The 19,612-nt window shown below is 42.1% G+C and overlaps 2 protein-coding genes across 2 annotated transcripts in view; both read left to right on the plus strand.

The window, feature by feature from the left end:
- Positions 1 to 12,044, plus strand: part of epha6 (eph receptor A6) — a 67,369-nt gene extending 55,325 nt beyond the window's left edge. Inside the window, exons 6-17 of the mRNA XM_030780885.1 lie at positions 968 to 1,092; positions 1,692 to 1,854; positions 2,298 to 2,406; positions 4,383 to 4,453; positions 5,123 to 5,248; positions 5,806 to 5,991; positions 7,011 to 7,072; positions 7,575 to 7,784; positions 8,287 to 8,436; positions 10,504 to 10,697; positions 11,404 to 11,553; positions 11,930 to 12,044. Coding sequence (XP_030636745.1) covers positions 968 to 1,092; positions 1,692 to 1,854; positions 2,298 to 2,406; positions 4,383 to 4,453; positions 5,123 to 5,248; positions 5,806 to 5,991; positions 7,011 to 7,072; positions 7,575 to 7,784; positions 8,287 to 8,436; positions 10,504 to 10,697; positions 11,404 to 11,553; positions 11,930 to 12,044 — 1,661 coding nt within the window. The remainder of the gene's footprint in view (positions 1 to 967; positions 1,093 to 1,691; positions 1,855 to 2,297; positions 2,407 to 4,382; positions 4,454 to 5,122; positions 5,249 to 5,805; positions 5,992 to 7,010; positions 7,073 to 7,574; positions 7,785 to 8,286; positions 8,437 to 10,503; positions 10,698 to 11,403; positions 11,554 to 11,929) is intronic.
- Positions 12,045 to 14,354: 2,310 nt separating this feature from the next.
- arl6 (ARF like GTPase 6) lies at positions 14,355 to 19,030 on the plus strand. The gene is made up of 9 exons (XM_030780801.1): positions 14,355 to 14,373; positions 15,279 to 15,424; positions 16,641 to 16,702; positions 16,872 to 16,940; positions 17,044 to 17,138; positions 17,369 to 17,498; positions 17,902 to 17,957; positions 18,508 to 18,520; positions 18,994 to 19,030. The coding sequence occupies exons 2-9, from the start codon at positions 15,302 to 15,304 to the stop codon at positions 19,028 to 19,030; spliced, it is 585 nt and encodes a 194-aa protein (XP_030636661.1). The 5' UTR covers positions 14,355 to 14,373; positions 15,279 to 15,301.
- The last annotated feature ends 582 nt before the right edge of the window (positions 19,031 to 19,612 follow it).

The raw sequence follows: 19,612 nt of genomic DNA on the forward strand, positions 1-19,612 counted from the left end.
GAACTTCTGACAGTTGATAAAAAATGCCTGTTGTTGTTCTGTCTCTTTTACTCTCTCTCTCTCCCTCTCTCTCTCTCTCTCTCTCTCTCTCTCTCCTTTCTATTTTCTGTTTCTCTTTGTCCGCTTCCAGTCCCTGCCACATATAGTTTTCTCTTTCGTATCCATTCTTCATACTGCCACGGTTGTTTTTACAGTGGAAGATTGATTAGTTTGACAGAGGTCGGTTATTACCTTCCCCGACACCTCCGTGGTCTCTGAGTGAATATTTACCTTAGAGAAATTCAATCAGTCCTGGTAATGCGATTCGCCGGCCGTTTTAATCTGTCGGTTTAAATTAGATGCCGGTGTGTCCTCTGTTGCTTCTGGACGGTAATTTGCGAGGTGCAGCCGGCTGAGGGGAATACACTGTTGCTGCTACAGAGTGTTATAAGCAGACACCTGTGTGAGATAGTGAGACAACAGGTATTGCCTGGATTTTGCATACGCAAGCAAATACATTTCAAAGCCAGCTGTTTTTTTTTTTTTTTTAAGTGTTGTTTCCAGATGTAAAGTTTCCTTGAGTTCAGCAGAATTCATATCAGAGTTGTCTCACACCCACTGACATCTAAAGTGTAACTATGACTCGCACAAGTTGAACGTTTCCGGTTGTTTCGTTTGTCTGATTTTATATTCGTAAGTGTTGTTTACAGTAAACATCAAACAGTGTTAGAAAGCCCACTGCTCTGAGTTCATTTAAAAGTGGTGAATTTGCTGTGGTGCCTATTTAAGTATGCCACATGGTAAACTGCTGTCCTGTGCGAACACATTTCTTAATTAGAAAACACTAGCTGTTTGCCACTTTTATAAAAAGCCTTGTCTCTCAGCTGGTCTTTACATCGTATTTACTGCTCTGTGACACCATTCATTGGCAGTTGCTTTCTCTGTAGATCAAAGTGACTTAAGTGAACTGCAATACATTTAATTACAGGCCCATCTCTGGTGGGAGTGGTGAGGAAAGACTGGGCTTCTCAGAATAGTATCGCCCTCTCCTGGCAGGAGGCTGAACAACCCCATGGAGCCATCCTAGACTATGAAATCAAGTATTATGAAAAGGTAGACAAGAGTCTCTCTTTCTCTCTCTCTTTCTCTTTCTCTCTCTCTCCCCCCTCTCTGTCCCTCTTTCTCTCTCTCTCTCTCTCTCTCTCTCTCTCTTTCTCAGTCACATTTTATGCAAGGAGAAATAAGATATTGCTGTAGGTTTGTTTCTGATGTAATATTTGTCACATTTCATAGTTTCACTGTGTCCTTTTTACCCTTGACCTATCAACTGTAAACACTTTTATTTTCAAAATGTGCATCAATGTGTAAATGCATTAATGTATGCTGAATAGCAATGTGTGTCCTTCAGTGTCAAACACAAGTGTTATGCCCTTCATCTCTCTCTCTCTCTCTCTCTCTCTCTCTCCCCCCTCTCTCTCTCCCTCTCTTTATCTTTGTCCCTCCCTCTCACTCTCTCTCTATCTCTCTCTCCCTCTCTTTCTCTTTATCTCTCTCCCTCTCTCTCTCTTTCTCTTTCTCTTTCTCTTTGTCTCTCTCCCTCTCTCTCTCTCTTTCTCTCTCACCCTATCTCTCTTTCTCCCCACTCCTTCTCTCTCCCCCCCCCCCCCCTCTCTCTCTCTCTCTCTCTCTCTCTCTCTCTCTCTCCCTGTTAGGAGCAGGAGCAGCTGAGTTACTCCTCCACTCGTACTAAGTCTCCCAGTGTAATCGTCTCTGGGCTGAAGCCTTCCACTGTCTACGTCTTCCACGTGCGAGCCCGAACCCTGGCCGGCTACAGCGGTTACAGCCCCAAGTCAGAGTTCGCCACAGGGGACGAAAGTACGACCCTGCCCGAGCCTCATCTTTTCTCTTCTTCATTACTGAGCCCATTAGTGCCTGTTCATCAGCTAACACCAACGTCTAAACCCACAGCACAAATCCTGTTACACCCACATAATCAGACGGCGAAGATTGTTTTCCTGCAAAAGTATATTAGGGCATATGATAGTAACGCTGTTTTGTGCTGTTTTCAGTGCCACTGACTGTGACGCGATACTTATTGTAATATCAACTTTCCGTTTCGGTCTTATCTTGGTTCTTCCCTTTCTATCACTTTCCGATTCTCTCTCTCTCTCTCTCTCTCTCTCTCTCTCTCTCTCTCTCCCTCCCTCTTCTCTCTCTGTCTGTCTGTCTGTCTCTTTCTTTTTCTGTCTCTCTCTCTCTCTCTCTGTCTGTCTGTCTCTCTCTTTCTCTTTCTCTCTCTTTCTCTCTGTCTCTCTTAGACTCAGAAGAGGCCTCCGATCAGGGCCCAGTGCTGGTCATCGTCACGGCAGCAGTGGGGGGCTTCTCTCTGCTGGTGATACTCACCCTCTTCCTGCTCATCACCGGGCGGTAAGACTGGAGTCTGCAGTCACAGCACTATGTAATTCTCTGTGTTCAATCACACGGGAGATGCTGCTCTCATATTCAGAGTTCACTCCGCTTACACTGGAGCGCTTTGGCATTTTGAGTTTTTTTTTTTTAATTTTAATTTTCCTTGCTCTGCTGAAGAAAAAGAAGATACTGAGAAAGCCAAGCAACACGGTCGTTTGTTAGAGCTTTCTAGTACAACGCAGGAGGGAGTTAACAGTTCCCTGTGGCAGTATACATCCATTTGGCACGGCCATCTCAAATCATGGGATCCAGCCTGAGGGGAGATAATGGGAATAAAGCATGGCTTTCATACAGAGCCTAGACATGTCACTGCACTGCCTCAAGCCCTGTCTTACCTCTAATTAGCATAAATTAGGCTCCATCCAATCAGGCGTCTCTTAATGGACCCCACGGCCACAAAAGCAGTCCTTCCCATTTTCCGATTGGCTGAGCTGCGTCGCTGCCTAATTAGCTGGAATGGTGCTGTCAGAGTGCTCTGTGTGAAGCTGACAGTTAGAGGAGGGGGGGGGGCGGGGGAGGGAGGTGTGTGTGTGTGTGGGGGGGGGGGGTGCGGATGGTGGGGGGGTTGGGATTCGCACTCCCGTGAAGAGCAATATCAACATGTGCTTCGCAGTTGGAACGGGATGATCTGAGCATCTGCAATAGAGCCTCCAAAGCCTGAGGCAGCTGAGTTTGACTGTCTGCACTGTTCACAACCAGCAGGGCGAGAAAGACATTACAGAGGCAAGATTGATCGTCCATTACGAAGCCTAGAATGAGATTTGTGTACGGGTGAAGGAAAAAAAAAAAAGAAGAAGTGTTTGTTTACTTGTGTTTGTTTGTTTGTTTCTTTGTTTGTTTTGTGCACATGGTAAACAATAAGTCTAAGTACAAGCCTCAAGGAAATATATTATATCAGATCAAAGTAGCTGTTGATGCTCTTCTGAGATGAATAGGATGCACTGACTTTGTTGCCAAAGCAGGCATCGGATCGTTATGGTATCGTACCTGACACGTTTCGCTTCTAACCAGGCTTTCGCAAACCGCCCGTCGGATCCGTCTCTCGGGAACGAAACGGACACCGCGCGGCTTAAATAAAACAGTCCTGAACACATATCCTGTTCAGTTCTTCGTGGGCGGCGTTCAGTAATGTTGGAGTCGATGCCGCTGTTGAACGCGTACGTGTTTATTGATGGTAATGACGGAGTGGAGTAATGCGTAGTCTCTGCAGCTCCGCTCAGTCAGACTGCAGTCAGCGTCAGCTGGATCTTCCCCCCTGATGAGTCTCTTCCACAGAGATGATTATAATATTCAGTCCTTCAGTCGGCAGACCTCTGCACAAAGAACAGATGACACAACGTGAAAAGAGTTATTCAACGTGACTGAGGACAGATTGAGATTACGGAACGGAGCGTACGATGTAGCTTTTGGTTAGGAATACAGGTTTTGATCAAAAAGAAATTGGTTTTTAAGTCTTAATGAGAGTGATTGGATGTTTGGGAGAAAAACGGCGTGTTGCGATTTGGACTGAGGATTAGGACATGGTCTTTGTGTATTGTTTCAGCACCTTGGAGAGCACCACTAATTATAATTAGTTATTTCAGCACCATGGACAGTACCACTGAGGCCTGTAGAATAATGACACTATAGACCCCTGTTCTCCCTCACAGTAGTCACTGCCTCTGGTATTTACAGTAATTATCTGGAATTCTGGGCTTCAAGTTTATTATTGCATTGTTTTTATTAATCTGTTTGTTTTTCCTCAACATGTTGTGTGATTATACGGAGTGGTTATTAGCTATGCAATACCATAATTGATTATACAGCTGAGAAGCAGTGGAGTATGGTTATTCCACTAGCTATGGAAATACTCTACATTAGTTACAAACGTGTGGGTGGGACACGTGTATAGTGAAGTAGACTTAATTTTTTTTTTAAATGTTTTCTCTCTCCAGATGTCAGTGGTATATCAAAGCCAAAATGAAGTCAGAAGAGAAGAGGCGGACACACTATCAAAATGGGCATGGTATTGACACACACACACACACACACACACACACACACATAACCTCTTTTTTCTTGCTCTGCCTCTCTCTCTCTCTCTCTCTCTCTCTCTCTTTCTCACTCACTCACACACACACACACACGCACACAAACACACACGCACACACACACACACACACACACACGCCAAGATGCATACATACCTCATACTGACAGATATATTCTTTGTAGCTCTGCCTAGCGTTCTGAGGGAATTCTGACACACGTTAAAGCTTGTTGTATCTCTGTCTTCCTCACTGACAGCTACCGCAGACTCTTTAATGAATCCATGTCTCCTTTTAACCTTCAAAATCCTCAAAGGAATAAAATCTTTATACAGAGAGAGTGTTCCAACTTTGTGTAACCTGTGTAAGAGATGAAAGTTTGTCAGTAAATAAGAGGCTGAAGAATTTTGAATGTGTTATGCTGATGCTTTGCAATCAATTCACTTGAGAAAAAAAAAAAAACCTCAAGTATAAAAATAGCAACACTCATCCATCATTCACGTTTTTAAGAGGCACCTCTCACGGCTGAATTGCATCAATCAGTAAATTGGAGCCGAATCTGAATTAGATGTGAAGCACCTGGATTGATGAACCAAATCATAAGGAGTATTAAATAACTGAAAACTGACTTTTCCTGTCTTGTCTAGTGCCGTTCCCAGGTATGAAAACTTACGTGGACCCGGACACTTACGAGGACCCGACACTGGCCGTCCACGAATTTGCCAAGGAGATTGATCCTTCCCGCATTCGTATCGAGAGAGTTATAGGAGCAGGTAGTAGCTTTTAATCAAATTGACGAGCAGATGAAACTTATCTCTGGCCTGTCCGCAGACTCAGAGAGCTTTGCATCCTTAATGCAAGTTCCAGTAAAAAGGAAATGTTTTTTTTTTTTTTTTAATTCAGTTATTATATTGGCGCCGTTGTAATGGGATGTGCTTTGAAATATGAAACAATTCCTTTTAATTTTGTTTTGATGTAACAGCCAGTATTACCGTATGCATTCCAGCCTCTCTGATGTCGAATGAATTTATTTCAGCTTAAGCTGCCGACATGAGACACTGCCGAGCTGAAGATCAGACAACTATTTCTATGAATATATTGCTGGTCATTTGCTGAAAAGTGAAACCCTTTGAATTTAATCTTTAGAAAAAGGAGCTGAAACACTTAGCGTCGGAATTCACAATCCAATTTGATATTGTGTTGCTGCCACCTACAGGTGACCTTATTGTATGACAGCAGTCTATCAAAGGAGTATGCCAGTGCTGCATATGTCAAGGAGTAATGTAACATAGTAATGTGTGTGTGTGTGTGTGTGTGTGTGTGTGTATAGGTGAGTTTGGTGAAGTGTGTAGCGGCCGTCTCCGAACCCCAGGGAAGAAAGAAATCCCAGTTGCCATAAAGACTTTGAAAGGCGGGTACACGGAACGTCAGAGACGGGACTTCCTGCGGGAGGCGAGCATCATGGGACAGTTTGACAACCCCAATATCATCAGGCTGGAGGGCGTCGTCACGAAGAGTAAGACCCGGCTTCATCTCAGCCATTAGAGCAAATGAATCTCAATCTTTAAATGTGCAGCAACACAGCTTAATTGGAGCCATTAGCGCAAATGAATTTCAGCGTTCAAATTTGCAATGGGCAATTTAAACAGTCTTAAAAAGTGATATTTATTGACAGTGACGTTGACATTTTTTTTTAAGTCTCCTTAAAGGTCTTGTAAAGGGCTTAGACAAATTGTCAAAGGACTAAAATTATTCGTGACTAACAGTGATTTTCAAAGAAACAAAGAGTCAAGAAAATAGTTTATTTCTGAAGTATTTTTCAGGGCATCCTTAACCACTCTTAATTGTGTCACCTTCACCTTCAGGTTTAAAAAAAAAGATAGTTACAGAATAAAAATGACAAACCACTTTTAAAACAGCCCATACTGTTTTACACAACAATGTGACCAATTTATTGTGATCACTTATAGAGACAGAAAAACACGTGTTTCCTTTGAACTAAACAGTCTCAAAAATCATCAAACTCCAGTTCGCTTCGCTCCAACGGCGAGTGCAGATCACACGCTCAGAGCCTGGACGGAATTTTCCAGAATGAGCCCAAAACAAAACACGCTGGGCCTCCCCCCCCCCCCCTCATTACAGAGCAGCACGATATCTCATCAACGTGTTTTTTTCCACCCTCCGCTCGTCTCTCATTGTTTTCGCTCTGTACTCTTTCATCTCCGTTTCCATTCATGCATTCCACTACTCCCTCTGTGGGGTTTCTACTAATCATACAGGCCATTGGGCTAATTAGTGTGATCAAATGGCCAGCGTAGAGTGAGGCTGCACTGGAAATGTTGCGTTAGCAGAGCCAGATTGGAAAATGTCTGAGTAAGTCATTGTTGTTAGGGATGCTGAACTTTAGTTTGGTAATGAGATCGAAGATGGGAAATGATTTGCTGTTATGATAACGGTTTCAATTGCTTTGATATGATTCTCTCTCTCTCTCTCTCTCTCTCTCTCTCTGTGTGCATCCTTTTTTTTCCTTTACAGGCAGGCCGGTCATGATTGTGGTTGAATACATGGAGAACGGTTCCTTGGACTCTTTTCTGAGGGTGAGTTTATCGGGATAGCGTCATTCCAGTGAAGATCAGTTACTGTACACGCACAGCCGTTAGATCTGCACTGTAGAGAATTTAAAACCAGAGAGATGAAACCGGCATTTGACCACCTGGATTCATGTGTTACTGTACATATATTCATGTATTACTGTACATGTATTCATGTATTACTATACATGTATTCATGTATTACTGTACATATATTCATGTATTACTGTACATGTATTCATGTATTACTGTACATGTATTCATGTATTACTGTACATATATTCATGTATTACTGTACATATATTCATGTGTTACTGTACATATATTCATGTATTACTGTACGTGTTCGCGACATGGGCAGTCACGTCGTGATGCAAGCTTTTTTTTTCCCTCTTCCTCTTTCCTCTCCTCTCCTCTTCTTTTCTCTCCTCTCATCTCTCCCCATCCTTCCCTTTTCTGTCTCCTCTGCTCTCTCTCTCTCTCTCTCTCTCTCTCTCTCTCTCTGCAGAAACATGACGGGCACTTCACAGTGATCCAGCTGGTTGGCATGCTGCGTGGCATCGCCTCGGGGATGATGTACCTGTCCGACATCGGCTACGTCCACCGGGACCTGGCCGCTCGAAACATTTTGGTGGATGACAACCTGGTGTGTAAGGTGTCTGACTTTGGCCTGTCCAGGGTGTTGGAGGACGACCCCGAGGCTGCTTACACCACCACGGTATCAACACCACTCTCTCTCCCAGCGCTGCATACTAATGTGGACTCACACCACACCCAGTACTGTACTGGGGATGGGTGGGGGGAGGGGGGGTTCGCTTTTTTTTTTTTTTTTCTTTTACGAATCTATTCAAGAGAGACAAAGTTTGTTTATCCTCGCATGGATAAGATAACGACGCGGTCGTCCGGAGACGCAGTTTCAATGCACTCTGAGTGGCGTTCAGAAGCAAGCCACTCCTCTGTCTTTTTGTTTGTTTGGGGTTTTTTTTTTTTTTTTTTTTCTTTCGTCTCAGCAAGAACCACTGAGTTTTTGTGCAAACACAAAAAACTGTCTTCTGGAATTACAAGATAAGCTGTCTGTGTAATCTGCTAGCGGAATGTATCAATATTGCTAGAGCAAACTCCACCTGCTTGTTTTTTTGGGGGTTTTTTGTGTCTAATCATGGAGAGACAGATGAACAATATGTCTGATGTCATTTTGTTTGTTTATTTATTTGTCGTAGGGAGGGAAAATCCCCATACGCTGGACGGCGCCAGAAGCAATTGCTTACAGGAAGTTTTCTTCGGCCAGCGACGTGTGGAGTTACGGTATCGTCATGTGGGAAGTGATGTCATATGGGGAGCGGCCGTACTGGGAGATGTCCAATCAAGACGTGAGCCCCATTTCTCACATGCGACCCCAGAACTTACATGAATTATAAAATTGTTTTTTTTTTTTTCTTTTTTTAAACAATGGAAGAGACAGCCGGGTTTACGTAATGATCACACATTTTTATGATGATAACAAATCAGCCTCATTATTAATCTAGCAATAGTTGTTCAGGTCTCTGGGTTGGAGAGCTGACCTTAAATCAGAAAGGAGATTAAGGCGGGACAGTATATTTGATGACCTGTATAACTGTATTTATATGGTCATTCCAGCAGGAATTCTATCATTACTATCTGCCCCCCCAGTCCCTCCCCTCTCACACTTACATATGTCACCCCCCCCCCCCCCCCCCCCCCCCATCCATACATTTCACTCCTCAACATTCATCTATTTCATGGTATGGTATAATGTTTTGCTTTATACACTCAATGGCCACCTTTTTAGAAATACCCACATTATGGGTACACCTTGTTGGTGTACTGTCAGATACAGTGACCAAACTGTTTCCATGTTTCCATGTTCCATGTACCAATGCTGCTGTGCCTGATTCACTTGTACCCGTGTGACACCCACTACCATGTCACTACCATGTCACTACCATGTCATTACCATGTCAATACCATGTCACTACCATGTCACTACCATGTCAATACCATGTCACTACCATGTCACTACCATGTCATTACCATGTCACTACCATGTCATTACCATGTCAATACCATGTCACTACCATGTCACTACCATGTCAATACCATGGCACTACCATGTCACTACCATGTCATTACCATGTCACTACCATGTCATTACCATGTCACTACCATGTCACTACCATGTCATTACCATGTCACTACCATGTCACTACCATGTCAACACCATGTCACTACCATGTCACTACCATGTCATTACCATGTCAATATCATGTCACTACCATGTTAATACCATGTCACTACCATGTCACTACCATGTCATTACCATGTCAATACCATGTCACTACCATGTCATTACCATGTCACTACCATGTCACTACCATGTCACTACCATGTCAATACCATGTCACTACCATGTCAATACCATGTCACTACCATGTCATTACCATGTCATTACCATGTCAATACCATGTCACTACCATGTCATTACCATGTCACTACCATGTCACTACCATGTCAATACCATGTCACTACCATGTCAATACCATGTCACTACCATGTCATTACCATGTCAATACCATGTCATTACCACGTCAATACCATGTCAGTACCATGTTACTACCATGTCAATACCATGTCACTACCATGTCAGTACCATGGCATTACCACATCACTACCCTGTTATTACCACATCAATACCATGGCAGTACCATGGCATTATAGTGTCATTACCATGGCATTACCGTGTCACTACCATGGCATTACCATGTCACTACCATGTCAATACCATGTCACTACCATGTCAGTACCATGTCATTACCATGTCAATACCATGTCACTACCATGTCAATACCATGTCACTACCACATCACTACCCTGTTATTACCACATCAATACCATGGCAGTACCATGGCATTATAGTGTCATTACCATGGCATTACCGTGTCACTACCATGGCATTACCATGTCACTACCATGTCAATACCATGTCACTACCATGTCAGTACCATGTCATTACCATGTCAGTACCATGTCATTACCATGTCAATACCATGTCACTACCATGGCATTACTATGTCACTACCACGTCAGTGTCACTGCTGTGTTGAGACCCAAATAATATCTGGTCAGCAGCGGTCCTGTGACCAGAAACTGAGCAGTGATGAATGAGGTAGAGGGTGGCTGACAAATTGTGCATGAGAACAGGTGGGCTACAGTCTGTAATTGGAAACTATATAATGTACCTTTAGCATATGTATATCTCATACTGTATATCATCATCTGAGTTGCTCTGTGGATTCTCCCTTTTCACTTTGTATTAACTGATTCTTCTAATTCTCACAAAGGGTGAAAACAGATGAGTTTTGTTACGTAATGTGAGCGCCATATACCTGTTTTAGCTGTATTTTGCTGTGTTTGGGCAGGTGATTTTGTCTATAGAGGAGGGGTACAGACTGCCCGCCCCCATGGGATGCCCCGTGGCCCTGCATCAGCTCATGCTCCACTGCTGGCAGAAAGAGAGGAATCGCCGACCACGCTTCAACGACATCGTTGACTTCCTGGACAAACTCATCCGTAATCCTGGCTGCCTGCTCACGCTGGTGGATGATGTACAGAGGTACAGCTGTCATAGGCATACCTGACACAGCTTACTGTACTCACACAAACACTCAACAGTGGATTTAGTGAGGAGCTGGAACGGAAGGGAGGTCAACTGGCCAGTTGGGTTTTGCATCATAGGCCCTGTTTACACTTGGTTTTAAAATGCGTTTTGGGCGATCAGATTACAAGTGGACAGCCAAGACACATTGCCGTTTACACCTGCGTCTGTCATGGGTCTCCAATTTGTCGAGCTGACCGCTTGTGTTCGGATTTCGTTACTGCTATGTGCCAGAGGGTTATTACGCATCAGGACGCCAGAGGGTTATTACGCATCAGGACGCATTAGCGTTTACACTACGGTGGATATGTGGTCAAATGTGTCCCAGACCACCTTGGCAAGTGGTTTGAGTGATCGGATCACAACGCGTCTTGGTGGTCATTTACACTTGTATTTAGCGCTGTCCACCTGTGATCCAATCGCCCAAGACGCATTTTAAAACCAAGTGTAAACAGGGCCATGGATAAACTAAGAATATAGTCATTCATTTCAAAATTCTGTGAGTTTTACCCTTTGTGTTTCATTCACGAATATATGCAATCTCCATCTATATAGCATCTACTTGATTTGACAGTGTGTTTGGGGTTAAAAGTCTATATTAATTTGTCTGTACATTTTAAATAGTGAATTCATACTCTGTTATGTGTGTGTTTTACATTTACAGCTTCCCAGAATCTCCAGAAGACACACCTGAGTACCCTCTATTTATCTCCATCGGTGATTGGTTGGACTCCATCAAAATGAGCCAATATAAGAACAACTTTCTGGCTGCAGGTTACACAACATTGGACTCTGTATCCACTATGAGTATTGAGTGAGTGCCAATGTGCTCAAGTTTCACACTAGACTGAACAATTTAAAAATTACCAAGTTTAATCCATTATTTATACCTTTTGCAAATTCAGATATGAGCAATTTGGTTTTGTGCTTTGATGTGGCCATGGAAAAGGTACTTTACCAACATTTTTTTCCTCTAAAGAATTGTGCACAAGTATTGTTTTAGATGATTCCAGATCTCAGTGCTAAGAACAGTTCACTTGCCATTGTGAAAATAAGATGAATAAAAATAAATGAATATCAATAAAAAAGTATAACTTCTAGACCAACTAGTGCCATGTCAATAAATGTAATCACTGAGGTTGTCTTACTGAATTTTCTGTCTGTTTCACATTTTCCTTCTGTCTCTGTAGTGATGTCAGAAGAATTGGTGTGTCTCTGATTGGCCACCAGAGGAGGATAGTGAGCAGCATACAGACACTCCGACTGCAATTCCTCCACGTCCAACAGAGCGGCTTCCACGTATGAGGCCGCAAGATATAAAGCACATGCACGCACACGCACACTAACACACACACACACACACGCACGCGCACACACACACACACACACACATTCACACAGGCGCTCGGACACGGTCAGTTCCCTCAACCCGTCACACTGACCCGTCTCCCGACAGGGCTACAGCGCAAGGGTATACCCACACATCTCTCAACGGGCCTTCTAGCACTTTGAATGAGTACATACATTTATTAAGACAAAAACCGGCGTTTAAGCCAGAGACTCTGAAAGATGTCAAACGTCATAAACTACAAGATTTTCTCGATATCTTCCTGGTGGATGCGGAGATGTGGAACTTCCCACTGGTTGCAGCCTTAGTATGATTACCAAGAGACTATGGTGTTGTAGCTATGGCGACGTGATCTGTTACTTATCCTCCAAGGTGTGCAATTTGACTGAACTTGCAAAATAAGGGGACTTGAAATATTTAATTTGTTATTTTAAATGTATTTAAATAAGTATGTGTCTGAAAAATATATTTCTTGTTGATACATCAAAGCTACTTCCTGAACTCTCTTAAAACGGGAGATTGTGGACCGCAGATTCTTAATATGGGACTTTTGAATGTCATTAGGTTTATATGGGTAATATCCATTATATTACGCTGATATTTATTTGTATGTATGTGCAAAAAAAAAAAAAGAAAATCTCTTTGTTTTTTCCCTCAGCAATATGTGCAGTCTTTTCAAAAATGAAGAAAAGAGCCAAGAATGAAGGTGGAGAAATGTACACTTATTTTTGTTTTGAAATTTCCATGTGAATCCATTGAGCTCCTCAGGCAGTCATGTTCAAAAGAACACAAAAAAAAACAAACAAACAAGCAAACAAACAAAAACATTTACGTGTGTTCTCTCAAGGGAAAGCCATTATGTTAGATCCTGCCGGATATTGGATTATCGCTGTAAATGACAGCGAGCTTCTCATTAACATTGTGAAAAGAGCCTGATGTTTTAGGGGCAACTTTCTACATCTGTTGTTCTCTCACAAAATATTTCTGAAAGAAAGATCACAGGTACAGGAGGCCGGCTGGGGAATGTGAGACAAAACACTGTTTTACAAAATGAAGTCTCAAGAGCCTGTGTCCTATGGCATTTTTAGTCTAGTTGAGTTCTGTTCAGTTTAGCTCTGTCTGGTGTCTTTCCACACAAAAGGACTAACATCCAGTCGTTTGCAGTTTATGTTCAACAGGAACAAAATACTGTCAGGACAGTGGGTCCTTGGGACTGAATTTGAAAAAACAAAACAAAAAAAAAAAACAGAGTTAGCTCTAGTCCTTGGTTCTAATGTGTTGAATGTACATCCAGGGAGACACGAATGCAAACAGACACCCGCACACATGCTACCTCTGTCCTTGCCATGTATCGGATTTTCATGATTTTGCATAATATGACATCTCATCCCAACATACGAGAGAGAGAGAGAGAGGGACGGGGTGCACTTCGAGTCTGCCAAACCAGAGATCATGTTCTTAGACCAAACACATTGTCAAGACATGGAGAACACTTAAGTGGCTAATTCATACAACAGGAGTTTAGGAGTAGAGGGAGCACACGTTATTGACATCACTCTGTTAAATCAGGTCGGTACACGTTATGTTAAAGATCTATATTTAGTGTATATTATTTTTTATAATTTCAGATATATGCTTAGGTTGGATGTTTCTAAAAAATGATCATGATAATAAAGGATTAAGGTTGTGATGTGTCATTGTTACATTCTAGTCAGTTTTTCAGTCTCTGATTTTTTCTCTCATATGTACTCTTTATAAAGCAGTAAACTTTTATTGGACAGAAAGATAAAATGTGATTAAATCAGGTTTATTTGTATAAATGAAGAATTTCATGTGTAAGGAAAATCCAAGCCTTAAAAAAGTTATTCTTTCTTATTACTGATTTTTTTTATACTCTTTAACACCTGTGCAGCAACAGTCATGGAAAGAAAATATGTGGACGAAACCATTTTATCACAATTGTCCTGTTCGCAAATCATGTTACGACGAGTACATCGTATATAATTTGAACGCAGTGTTGCATGTTTCATCGTGCCCAGAGGACGGCGCTCTTCAGCAGACTTTAAAAAAGCCCGCATGCTATCGTTTCCAAGCAACGCTGTGTAAATATTTCGGGTTTTACCCCTTAAGGGCGAGAGACACTCGTATTTAGGAATCATTTAGAGATCTCTGAAACATGTATCGTAGAATCGGCAGCACTGGATGTTCGGACTGTCTTTAATTGGGCAGTTTGAAAGGTACCAAGCGATACACGCAGCTCTAGTGAGGGAAGCCAAGTACTTAAAGGTAAGCTGTAAACAAGAAAATTGATATCAACCTTAAGCTAACTAGCATATTATGCTAGCGTAAAAAAGACCTGGGTAACCCCGCAGATATTTCGCTAACTGAACACGTTGACATTTTTTACTGTCCCTGGTACATAAGTAGTCTGTAGTCTGTCATATATATGCCTTGTATAAACGCTGGCTTACGTGTTCAATGTCCGGTATCAGCTTTGCCTGGTGGGTTAATTTGCCAGTGAACGAGTACATGTGTTGGTAGCCTCCGCCAGCTCATATAGCAAGCTAGCAATCTTTGTAGCTAAGTGGCTCAGCGGATTAAGCTTTTTAGAAAACGCAACAATGATGATCTTTATACTTAATCAGTGACATTAATCTGTTAAATCAGTCATTTTGGCATGTGGCAAGGATTGATAGTCGAAAACCGAGACAATACAGCAAACGTGAATTTACAAGGGTACGTTTATCCTTTACTTTCAAGCTGCTGGAGCAGAACTAGCCTGACAGCCTGATAGCACTGAGTGCAAGTCCTTTGGGTAACTGATTACAGCATTAAACGTATTACATTAGAAACTGCGTGATATGTATCCAAATCTAATGAGCATTTCTCGAGGGCCTAAACCGTTATTACATGAGAGATTTTAACGTGACAGTAATTGTTTGTGCGTTTGTACGCCAACGATTCATGGAGGTCCACTACCTTCAGCTAATGCACTTAAATCGGATTATATGAAAAAGAGTGGAAGACGGCTAATTTTTTTTATCCGTGCCACAGTTTGCTACTCATGCTTCCGTAGTTAGCCTACACGTTTCGCCCAGTGATGCTTCCAACTGTCCTAGTTGGCTGGTAAGCGGTTGCTGGAAATGGAAGCAGGAATTCGACTAGCTAAATGATTCGTTTCCTTTGAACAGAGACGCCCCGGTCGGTGAAACCAATGGGGCTTTTCGACAAGCTAGCGGGATGGCTCGGACTGAAAAAGAAGGAGGTGAATGTTCTGTGTTTGGGTCTCGACAACAGCGGCAAAACCACAATCATCAATCAACTCAAGCCGTCTAATGTAAGTGTATCTACACTCTTAGCACCACAGCAAGATCGTGACAAGAAAGAGACAGACAGAGGATGCTGTACGGTTAATAAGCGCCAACAGAGGAGTACGGTTCGGTGCTTGGACCGGCAACATATGCTTTTGGCACTAATGAGCCCCTTAAGGCAAAACGTCTGTCTTTGGTAAAAAGCACAGTAAAATGTGATTCTTAATTCAGTTAAAATCAGAGGATAAAATGATTACACTAATTCTGTTCATTCAGATATTCGTGATTTGCACGAATGGTCTCTGCCAATTCGAACACACATATACCCCTTTTCCACTGCCGCGGTGCCGGTGCCGGTGCCCGATCGAGCACCGGCACCCGCGCTTTTCCACTGACAAAATACTGGTGCCGGAGCCGAAAACTGGCACCGGCACGGCACCACAGAAATGCTGGTCCCAAAAGTTGGAACCGCTGACGTCAGAGGCTATGCAAATAAAAACCACGCGAGAACCAATCAGTTCAGCGTTTGATACGTGACGTTCTTTAGAGAGGCGGGAGTAACAAAAAACGTCTGACCAAGTAGCGGTAGGCTAAAGGATATTTGTAGCGTGAAAATATGTATATGATTAAAAGATGCATGAGTAACAATTTGTGTCTACATCAATACGGGCTGTTGTTTACATGTTACATGAACGTAGTCGGACCCAGAGTGGTAGAAAAAGACACTCTCTCTCTCGGCTCTGGCTGGTGCAATTAAACCACTTCATGCAGACCTTCATTTAAACACTCGTTTTAACTTTTGAGCTAAGTGACAGACTTACTATTTTCATGAATTTTGCCCCCAGAGCGAAAAGTTCTGGGACAAAATTCGTGAGGTGTTTCGCTGTGTGGAAGCCTAGCGTAAAAGTAAATTTATAAAGAGCAAGCAATGCGTTCTGTCCGACATTATTTTTTCCCCACGGAAATTACCCAAACTTTCGCTATGTAGCGTTCGGTTCCCAAACCAGTGGAAATGCGGGCCGGTTCTCAAAAGGCACCAAGGCAGCACTGGCTCCGCACCGGCACGGGCACGGGCACCAGCACCGTCGTAGTGGAAAAGAGACAATACACACACTTAAATGTTTGTTGTGGTTACAGTCTGACACCTTTGGGAAGTCATTTTAGGAAAAACAGCTTTATTTAAATATAATTTGTTTATCATTTTAATATACCCTTAGTCATTATTGCTTTATCCTCATACAGGCTCAGGCACAAGATATTGTCCCAACCATCGGCTTCAGCATAGAAAAATTTAAAACGTCAAGGTAATCATTTTTCTTCCCTTGATTTGTAGAAGCACAGCTGCGGAATCAAAGTTATCCAGATATTCAATGTGCATAGTACTGTCTCTGTAATCTCTTACGTTGCATCTCTGGAAACATTATGTAAATACCTATTTGTACTATCACCCCCCACTCCTCACCCCCTCCAAAGTCTGTCCTTCACAGTGTTTGACATGTCAGGCCAAGGCAGATACAGGAACCTTTGGGAACACTATTACAAGTATGTATATCTTCTTTAAACATTGAAACTACTGACCTTAAAGTTGTTTAAAGTGACACATACATGAAGTGAAATCACCATGTCTTTGTCTTTATGTTTCCAGGGAAGGTCAAGCCATTATATTTGTGATTGACAGCGGAGATAAGCTGAGAATGGTGGTTGCTAAAGAGGAACTTGACACCCTGTTAAACCATCCAGGTCAGCCTGTCCCTACAGAAAGTCTAGTATCTCTTTTACGCTCAGATTAGCATCATGTGAAGCAGAAGAGTTATTGTGTGAATGGAGGTAAATGAAGCATGGCTCCCGTAGCTCAGTAATTTTGTCAAAGCCTCTTTGTCATAGTATGTTCTGCAAAGGGCTCCTTCTCTCCAGTGTTGCCTGAGCCCGTTGTCACATGTAGCTTTTCTTCCTCGGTCCTGTATGTATAGACATAAAACACAGGAGGATACCCATCCTGTTCTTTGCTAATAAGATGGACCTGAGAGACGCCCTGTCTTCTGTGAAGGTCTCACAGCTGCTGTGTCTGGAGAATATCAAAGATAAGCCCTGGCACATCTGGTGAGTCAACACGGATCCCTCTTAAGAATGTGGCCCCTGTGAAACATGAAATGTATTTTGTGAGTAGTGGCGCATTCATGCGCAATTAGTGTTACGTTTCTGTATGTTGGCGTGGTTTTGACAGTGTTTGGTGCTTTTGTCAATACTTATTGTTGGAAAACAGTACACATGCACATGGGACCACGCCCATATTGCGTCTCATATTTCCAGATCTTAGTACTGCTTTACTTTCTTGCTAGATCACTCTAGCATTTTCATGCAGAAGAAATGCTCTATATTGAGGAGTTTAGTAAGCGTCTGCTATGTAAAGATTGAACGTATAATCTCTGCTCTGAACGAATGAACGAATGAATGAATGAATGACATTTGAAATGAGTGACATTTGTGTGTGTGTGTCTTTCAGTGCCAGTGATGCAGTCAAAGGAGAGGGTTTACAGGAAGGGGTTGACTGGCTGCAAGGTAATCCGTTTAATTTTTTTCACACATTTGAACATAACCCATGTTGAAACTGTTTTCCCTTATGTGGAGGCAAACATCTATGATGAATTAAAACAGTGACGGCTCCTCTTAAAAATAAGAGTTGTAGACAGGGAGAAACCAGGTAGCAACACAGTGTACCTGACACTACAGAGCAAACCATAATCATTCTCAATGCAGCTCCTCACAAACAGAGGTCTGTGTTCATTTTAGAGAAGGCACATAACATACCAAAAACCATTCTACCAGACTAAAGGAGTTCTGTGTGTTCCCTGTTACTGGAAAAATGAATCTCCCAAAGTGTTCTCACATGTATATATCATTACACAAACAGAACATACTAAATATAACACAAATAGTCCTAAACTCTGTCTGAACAGATTTAGAAGTTACTAGTAAAGGCAATTTGAAGCTGTCATACTGAATTTTTTTAATGTTATACCAGTCATAACTGACAGGAAGTGATTGTGTGTCATTTCGAACTTTGAAGTTGAATTTAATTTTTTGGGTTTCTGTTCTGTTTCACTCTAAGAACAAATTGCACTGTGAGTATTTTAAGTGTCAAAGCCCAGTAGTGGTGTTGTAGTGGAATGTTAGAGCATCACACGTATGTAGAGAAGCTGATCATAAAGATCTGTATACTGATCTGAGATCATTTGACACATTTGTACACATTGTCTTTTATTCTATTTCAAATCAAGTCAGCGTACCACTTTTATAGACTATTGACAGTGTTTCCTTCAGAGCATCTGTGAATTTCCCCTTGTGATTGTTCCTTAGCCAACAGCATTGATCGACTGTATTGACTTACCGTCTGGTCTCCCTCCTCCAAAAAAACTCCCTCCCTCATGCCAAATAAGTATTTAAATACGTTTAAATCCAACCTGGTGAAACCTGGTGATTTGACTGTTGAACCCTTCCAGAAACCTTGTACTAGTCTTTATATCTGTAAGAAAGACACTGTAGCACTACTTTTAATGAAAGTTTGAAGTGTAATTTTTTTCCCCCTCATCTACAGATCAAATCAAAATGATGAGAACATGAGACCTTCTTAGAACACAGCAGTGTCTCCATGGCAGCGTGGGTGAACCAGCAGCTAGTGTTGAAGTGAACCTACCTACCCGGGCCTGAGCCATCACCCCTAAACCCCCTGTAGGGACGACTGGACCACACTAGTGCGCTTGGAAACACACAGCATTGGTCATAGTGGTGTTGTTTTGTTTTGTTTTTTTTTTTTAATTTGTTGTTGGATTTTCTTTTTCGACTTATCGAATATGGCACATTTTGATTGACTGGTCATTAGCTTCCCAGGTTTGTCATTTCAGTCAAATGTGTCATGTTCAGAAAACACTGTTCTTTGAAAAAAATACGCAACTTTTCTTTTTTTTTTTTTTGGTACTGTAAATGATCCCAAATTTGTTTTGTGATTTTATTTTTTTTTTCTGCCTCATGCTTGAGAGAGAAGAATAGAGCATTCCATGACCTCTACGTGGTAAAATTCCTTAAATATTCAGCAACATTTGGCGCAAGGTACTAGTGCTGCCCTCTCGCACATCATGAATCTGCATACGTCCTACCTAACTATCGTTTTACACTTTTTATTTTATTTATTTATTTATTTTTTTTCAATAACAGTG

The sequence above is a fragment of the Chanos chanos genome, chromosome 7 (genome assembly GCF_902362185.1).
Source record: "Chanos chanos chromosome 7, fChaCha1.1, whole genome shotgun sequence".
NCBI lineage: Eukaryota > Metazoa > Chordata > Actinopteri > Gonorynchiformes > Chanidae > Chanos > Chanos chanos.

Bases quoted from the DNA above. Each gene is read 5' to 3' on its own strand.
- arl6 (XM_030780801.1), top strand. From the start codon at position 15,302: ATGGGGCTTTTCGACAAGCTAGCGGGATGGCTCGGACTGAAAAAGAAG. The intron at 15,425-16,640 runs GTAAGTGTATCT...ATCCTCATACAG, and splicing joins ATCAACTCAAGCCGTCTAAT to GCTCAGGCACAAGATATTGT. The intron at 17,139-17,368 runs GTCAGCCTGTCC...CTGTATGTATAG, and splicing joins CACCCTGTTAAACCATCCAG to ACATAAAACACAGGAGGATA.